This window comes from Cydia strobilella, chromosome 10 (genome assembly GCF_947568885.1).
Source record: "Cydia strobilella chromosome 10, ilCydStro3.1, whole genome shotgun sequence".
Taxonomy (NCBI): domain Eukaryota; kingdom Metazoa; phylum Arthropoda; class Insecta; order Lepidoptera; family Tortricidae; genus Cydia; species Cydia strobilella.
Window position 1 is genome coordinate 5,243,036 of NC_086050.1, and position 8,305 is coordinate 5,251,340.

Here is an 8,305-nt window from a genome sequence, read left to right on the forward strand (position 1 = left end):
ATTGAGTTTTGCGGGTTTGTTATGATTATATTAGGAATACACTGTATTTTATTAAATATATAAATACCTAATAATAATAACACTACTTTAGTCTAACACACCGATTTGTAAGTACAAAATTTAAATTTTCAGTCCTTGTGTACAAGTTTTCTACTCGTACTGACAAATTTGGCTTGTCAGGCTATACAGCTTTTTATCAAGGGCCTGACACTCTTTGATAGAGTAAGATAGTCTTATTGCGATTCCTATAAAAGGAAAGAGAAAATAGTGCCATGCTTTGTCCTTATCACCGACCGGGTTTTTATTTCATGGTCGGGTTATGGCAGCATATTCATCATATTCATATCTTTATTGCTATCATGTTCATCAGAATACAGGTGTTACAAATACATTTGTAGGTACATGTCACCCTATTAGGGCACTGCAAAATTCTTAAATCTAGGTGTATTTTTACATTTCTAGTACTAATCATAATATGTACTCAATTAAAATAATATCATTAATACATAAATTGAATAAAAATCTAATTATTAAATAATTAAATATGCGTCAAAATATTGGCTTACAATCTTTATTGTTCATGAAGAATTTAAATTAATTAGAATTATACTTTAAAATTTTTGTGTTAATTATATTAGGTATGAGAGTAAAGATACTGGCATAGGTAGGAGGCGATGGCGAAATACCGAAATTTATAAGAGTGAAAGAGAAAAAGGATTATGCTTCCATACATTAACCTGTCAATACATGAATATGTCTTTCTCTTACCCCTGGTCGCTCGGTTTCTCCTATTTATTTTACTACTCTTTGGTTTCATGTCTATAACTACTATACTATGTCTATGCTTTTTATCAAGATCAATTTTTTTTTTGTCCTACTGAAAACGCTAAAGCTCTAAGCCGCCTTTGATGACTTTGATCAAGGTCAAGGCGGCCGATTGGGCTATGTTAATGCACGGCATGTCAATGCTCGACCTGACAATAGTATCAAAAAGTCGACTATTACTTAGTTCAAATAGGATCTATCTTTGCTTTAGTCTTACATTATTGGCTCATGTAGTGAATAATGGCAACATCCTGAATTGTCAGTTTTGCATTGTTTCGCGAGAGGTAACGATTTTCACTCGAGGGAAATAATCAAATATCATTATAAAGGTGAATAAAAAGTTCAAAATGAATACCCTGGATAAACAGTTAGCAGACTTACGGATCTACGCAAACGAATTGGACGCAAAGCTGCAGGACGACATAAATGCTGCCAAAATGAAACCTTCGATTCCTCCCAAAAAAAATAAGGTGCCGCAGCCGCAAATACCCCAAAGTTGTATGGTGAAGTCGGCCTGCGAGCCTTCCTACTCATCGAGACTAGAGTATGGAAGCCGTACGAGCTCAACATACTCTAATCTAGTGCCCGTAAAGAGCTGTATCGTGAGGAATACAGCGCGAGTGAAGAGCGGTGATGTGTTCCTATACAGCAATTTATTGCCACCGGGTGGTACCAATCACGTCTACTCGAACATTCCGATGCAGCGGAACTCTGAGAGCATATACGGCGACAGAGACGCGAGGTCTGAGGTTTCTAGAATAAGCGATGTCGGTGCACAGTCGAACTATAGTGAGTTACGTCGCCCCGGTTCTGCTTACCCTCCGTCCTCGGCTTCAGTGAACGCACAAGACTTTTCCACTTATGGCGGCTCGCAAACATCCTCAACATATGAATCTCTCTATGAACCAATCAATCCTAGACCATGTAGTCAGTTGTCTGGGGCATCCTTATATGGTGGTTATGTCGGGACTGCACCAGAGCCAACACCGGAGCCGGATGATGAATTGTACTGCGGTAACTGCTTCCGGTGTGGGGGTAAGATCATGGGAGAGACTACTGGATGTACAGCCATGGAGAGGATATACCATATTAAATGCTTCTGCTGCCATCAGTGTGGTATTAATTTACAGGTAAGTTTGAATTATCTAAGAGTCGACTCTTTTAGAGTGCTGATTCCAAAGGGATGCCTTAGTTAATAATTTTAGAAATTTTTTTTTTTTGTAACAATGCAACATATTCAATACAAAATGTAAGTTGCCATTTATTCATGAAGACTGCATTACTTACTTATGTAAACATAAACTAGTGCCTACATCAATTCTTGGGATTAGTTGTCAAGCGGACCCCAGGCTCCCATGAGTCGTAGCAAAGTGCCGGGATAATGCGAGGAAGAAAAAGAAGAAGACTGTATTACTTACTTGTTTAGAATTTACCATGGTCTTTATCTATAGTTACAATATTTATGTTATGTGTGTTAGGGTGATTCAAAAAATCAGTTTAAATTTTTTTAACTCACCCCATTATTTCATCCTACCTAGGGATGAAAATTCCGGAAAAAATCAAAAGTTATTTTCGGGAATTTTACATAATTTCGTTCTTTTCGGTTTTTTTTTCAGTTCTATTCTAAAAATTAAATATGTCACACACAAATCCATTGATGAGTGATGACAGTGTCAATGCCATAAACAAACACATTAGACATGCAACCTTAACCTACCTGTTAAAATTTCTAAGTATATTGAAAAATACAGGTTTTGAAAAAAAATGGTTTTTTTTTTCAGCTTTATTCTCTTTTTCGAAAGTATTGTAACCAAAATTGTAACTGAAATTTGCATTGTTTTTTTCAATAGAAACTTGAAAAAAACGAGCTGTTTTGAAATTTTCCTGGTTTTTTCAACGCTAATCCTACCTACTAAAATAATAATAAATAATTAGTAATTAATTTGAGATTATTGATTAACATTTACGGGTCGCTACCACCAGTACCACTTACAGTACCTACTGCGATGTGGGATATGGTTTGTTTTTGATATGTTCCATGACAATATTGACCTATTATAATCGTTTATGTGTCTGCTACATAATAAAAGGCATCATTTTCGATAATATCGCCTTTCATTGATTTCACAAATTTTCAAATGACGGTAGCGAACCCTAAATATCAATTTAAAAATTTATAAAAAAATCTTTTCTAATGATAGATCATCTAATGATAGATGGTGAGTAAAAAAAATTTTTTTTTTTTAGTTCAAGTTTGAATCACCCTAATGTGTGTGTAAATGTAAAATGATACAACACTCTTATAAGTAAGTACACATCTGAGTCACGACTAAACTCAATGGTATCACAAAACGTTCTAGGGAAGGTGTAAAAAATTATAAATTTGCTCTGGGAAATACAAGGGATAAACCAGAATTCTAGATTACAATTATTTCAAATCCAATATACCTTATATGTAACTTTGGTAGGAAGAGATCTTGGAGATTCCAACCATAATTATTTGCTGTACACAATATTGTAACCAATAAACTTTTCATTTTCAATACATTTCAGGGTCGACCATTCTACGCCGTCCAGGGCAAGGCCCTCTGCGAGCGCGACTACCTGGCCACACTAGAGAAGTGCTGCGTGTGTGGTGACCCTATCCTCGACCGCATGCTTCGGGCCACGGGCAAGCCGTACCACCCGCGCTGCTTTACCTGTGTGGCGTGCCATAAGAGCCTGGACGGGATCCCCTTTACGGTGGATGCTGTTAACCGCATACACTGTATAGAGGACTTCCACAAAAGGTAAATTAAACACCATTCTCAGTCCTATAGGATACATTAATATAGTTTTATATTAAAGGAAAAAAATGGAAAAAGTTACGCGTCCCCATAAAAGTTTACATTTTTGCCACATCAAAGGTGTTACCCGAGCCAATCCCATGAAACGCACGCTGGCACATTACAACATGCATTTTAAACTGAAATGGATGTCATATATTAACACTTTGACCGCCACAGACGGCTACAGCCATGAACTTCACCAATGCAATAGACAATTATGCGGGACTCACGTAACGGGTAACGTTCAATTTCGCTAAACTAATCGCGATTGCCTGGCGTCCGGGGCACGGCATATTCCTTCGCCGTCTGGCGTTCAAAGGTTTAAAGTTATCAAGTCCTCCGGTGGTCGAGGCCGGAATCGAACCAGCGTCTTCGCCTAACAAAGCTTGGTTAAAACAGTCAGTGTGGCTGAGACATCATGGCTTTTAGTTCTGTTGCTCCACACTTTGCTCATAGCCTGTATAAGTATTGGATATATCATTTTTCCTATTAACTCACCAACTAATGTAATAGACGTTGCGACTATTGCAAGTTAATTTCGCCGATGAACTATTAAAAATGTAATCTCTTGTTCAGGTACGCGCCTCGCTGCGCGCTCTGCCGCGAGCCGATCGTGCCCGAAGGCGGCGCCGAAGAAACCGTCCGCATCGTCGCTCTAGACAAGAGCTTCCACATCGCCTGCTACTCCTGCGAAGACTGCGGATCTTCATTATGCTCTAAACAGGAGGGTAGGGGTTGCTACCCACTCGATGATCACCTGTACTGTCGAGAGTGCAATGCTAAGCGCATACAGGACCTGTCGCGGAATATCAACTAGTTTGCTAAACTAGTAGATCTTTCCTCGCCTGCTACTGCGAAAACTGCGAATCTTCCCTGTGTTCCGGGCAGGAATGTTGAGGCTGCTACCCACTTGATGATCATCTGTGAGATACAACGCGAAGCGCATATAGGATCTGCTAAAGGATTTTTACTAAAATGTCACCTTTGGACAAGAGCTTCCTCATCACCTGCTACTCCTGTGAAACCTGTTGGTCTTAACTGTGCTCCAGACAGGAAGGTAGAGGCTGCTACCCACCTGATGATCATCTGTGTGAGTACAACGCAAAGTGCATACAGGTTCCACCTGCTGCTCCTGCCAAGACTGCGGATCTATTCTAGACAGGAAGGTAGACGCGTATGGCAGCTATAACAAACTGTAGAATATACTATTTTTAAAGCAAAGTTAACAAATGTTATCATGCCATATCGGCATCTTAGCTTTATTAGAAGTATTAAAAAAGGTTCACATACACACTTTTCTGATATTGCACCCGTTTCTGCCTGCCACTGAAAGTTTTTTTACAAAACTTTGGACATTTGGTAAAGTCACTGCACCTTCATAATATATTTACTTCACTGATTATATGGATAGGTAATGAGAGAGGCTTTTCTAAACAGATTGAAAGGCCAATTATAATCTTATTCACCTCATGCAGAAGTTGCTATCGTAAAATTTGTCTGCATTGTAATGTGTCTACATCATTACTATACTTATTAACTGCAATTTTTAAGAATGTATTCAACTATTCATGTTAATTATTGCTGTTTTTGCGTTTAACCCTTTAATCCGTAGCGGCAACATACTTGTCATCATACTTAAAACAAAAAGGGCATCTCTACAATAAGAATTACGGTTCGAAATCGAATAACTAGAAAGGAATGTCAGATGGTTAAAGGGAAGGCACATCAGGCACCTTCAGTATTAAATAAAGGTACACCTAGACATACAGTATAGGTAAAATATTTAGAAAAATTGTTCAGCATTTACAAAAATTATAAATGTTGCATTGGTTTCAAATGCATTTATTTGTAAATAGTAGTTGTGTACTTTTGATTATATTTGTCCAGTTTGTGATGTTGTTACTAAATATTATTCAAAATAAGACCCCTTTGATGTTTGCAATATTTGTAAAGTTGTAAGTTAAATAATATACGCCGGGATTCGTGTGTGGCGCGTTTTCGTAAACCTGGTCGCAATGCGCGAAGATTGATACTGGGATGTAGCCGCACGCGTCAGACAGACCTGACAGAATAAGGTTTGATCAGTGACGTAGCTAGGCGTGGCCGAATGGGGCCTTCGCCCACGGCCTCGCACTTAGGGGGGGCCTCGCAAAGCCACCCTTTTAACCCTAGGAACAAACTTGTATGACGGTGAACGCACATGTGCGTTGGGGGCAGTGAATGTGATAATTACTTTGGAAAAACACATTGCAAAGGACCTCGCAGATGTGATTTTCACGCTACGCCGCTGGGTTCGATCGTCCAATTGTGTCCATACATTTAGGGACACTCAATAGAAATGTCGCGTCGGCCTCATATATTATAGTATTTTTCAAACTGGAAGGGTACGATGATTGATGTCAATTCAATACAATTTCGCGACATTTGGCATTTTTAGATTATAAATTGTATGGAGATGACATCTGTCATCGTACCCTTCCAGTTTAGAAAACTAAGTAGACTAGAGTATTATTGAAACATTCCTAATTAGCATTTGTGTATTCGTATAAGTCTAAGGCTGTGTAGCGCTCACCATTTGTAGTAATTGTATTGCAGTATTAGTTGCGTTAAATGTGATTGTAGCATACCTAAGTTTTTCTAAGAATTCAGTTTATTTCGTGAACGCGAGTGAATTTACGAAATTAGACTCTTAAGCTCGAAATTCAGAAATGCAAGACCGGTGCCAGTACAGTCGCCATAAGATAAATCGGAGGCCAAATTATACTGTCCGCGCGCCAATTCCGTGCATTCGAAGGTCGAGGAAGTGGGAGGGTGTGCGCCGCGCCCGTACGTACAAAATGACACCACTCTGTCATGACGCCCAACATTCCTAACATTCCTCAGCCGTGCACGGAATTCGCGCGCGGACAGTACATATTTAAACATATTTTATCATCTCGATAATAGAGGTGTGTTCAGATATTTGTGCACACCTTAGCCGCTCCGATATATCTGATGGCGACTGTACTAGTGCGGGTTCTTGCTTTTATGCAGTGCCATGTTTATTTTGTAAAAAACATAGTTTGTAATTTACAACATGCTTCTTTACAGCAATCATTTTAAGCTTATGTTATTGGATTTATTAGTGTTGTACTTAATGTTATCTAGAATGCCATGACTGTATTATATTAAAACTATTGTAAGGTATTAAACTTAAAATTATACTTACTCCGTTTAGAGATTTTATGACTTTTATGTATATCTACGTTTATGTAACCATCGAAAATGTTTATTACTTTGGCATATTTATACTTAACGTCAATGTTATAATTATATGTATCGAATTAATAATTCATATGAAATAAAATGTAGTCTTATTAGTATTTGTCCCCTTCCTTTATCCCATGTACCGTAATTCCTGGTTAAATGTAAAAACATCATACACACGCCAGACTGATTGGTTCAAGTGTCCCATTTAGCCTCATGCATGAAGTTTATATTTGAACGAAATATGTTTTATTCGGATGTTTGTTACCGTTATATCATGTTACAAATGCATTTCCGTTTTTAAATTACCATTTAATTACTTAAAATTATAAATAAAACGTACAAAAATTTGCCCGCGAAAAGCTAGTGAGCGAAACGCTCGAAACGCCACGTGACGTCACGCGTTCGACAGATTAGTGTCATTAGTAGCAAACGTCAGTTGGGCCGCCCAACGTGTGACGTCATCACGCTCTGTCGAATTCGCGCCAAAAATTATGAGCGTTTCAACCGCTCAAATTTTTTTTACATTTTAAATATTTTTTAATAAAATAATTTTAAGGTTTACAAAAGTATTTTTATCATTTCCGGTGTTCCAACGATATAAATTATGTATCCAAAAATAATGCATGGAGCTAATTAAAAATATTCATGAGTTGTTCCCTCATGTTAGGTGGTTCTTAGTTTACTGCCCTAGCATGCAACGCATGGTATGCAATATACTATTGTTGGCCTATCAATCTCACCTTAGTCTCTGCGGAACGAGAAGTCGTGGATTATATGTGCCATTCTCAATCAAAAGGGTACCTATTTTCGGTTATCAATAAGGCGCTATTTCCATATGACTTCAATTTAAAATCAACCTTATCGACAACCGACAATGTTGAAAACGTCACATATGGGAACCAATACATTCTACGACTCTTTCGGTACAGACTCTACCCATGAATGGCTACCAGGCACCTGTATGGTTAGTGCCCGATTCGACGGATTTACTACGTCGCAATCAGAGTATACGAGAATCCGACGAATCTGGAACTAACCACGCGTTCGAGTGCTAGAATAGTTATTTTCGATACAAGTGCGGAAAAGAGGAAATTCGAAACGAGTGGCGATAAATTAAAACACGACCGCAGGGAGGGTTTTAAATCGACACGAGTTGCGAATTACCTATTCGCACGTGTATCGAACAACGTTTTACAGTACATATGGCCCTTTAAACTTTCGACATATGCACAAAAAATGCACTTTACGCACTAGTGCGAGAAAGTAGAGTTAGACCAAGAAAAAACTGCAGCGATTTTGATAACATACACAGTGCAAGTGTTATTTTAAACGTCAAACTTCTATGAAATTATGACGTATAAATAACACTTTCACTGCGTGTGCTATCAAAATCGCTGCAGACT

At 38.2% G+C, this 8,305-nt stretch overlaps 1 protein-coding gene across 1 annotated transcript; it reads left to right on the forward strand.

Moving 5' to 3' along the window:
- Nucleotides 1-1,057: 1,057 nt before the first annotated feature.
- On the forward strand, nucleotides 1,058-6,975 carry LOC134744617 (lipoma-preferred partner homolog). The gene is made up of 3 exons (XM_063678490.1): nucleotides 1,058-1,955; nucleotides 3,379-3,614; nucleotides 4,230-6,975. The coding sequence occupies exons 1-3, from the start codon at nucleotides 1,173-1,175 to the stop codon at nucleotides 4,468-4,470; spliced, it is 1,260 nt and encodes a 419-aa protein (XP_063534560.1). The 5' UTR covers nucleotides 1,058-1,172; the 3' UTR covers nucleotides 4,471-6,975.
- The last annotated feature ends 1,330 nt before the right edge of the window (nucleotides 6,976-8,305 follow it).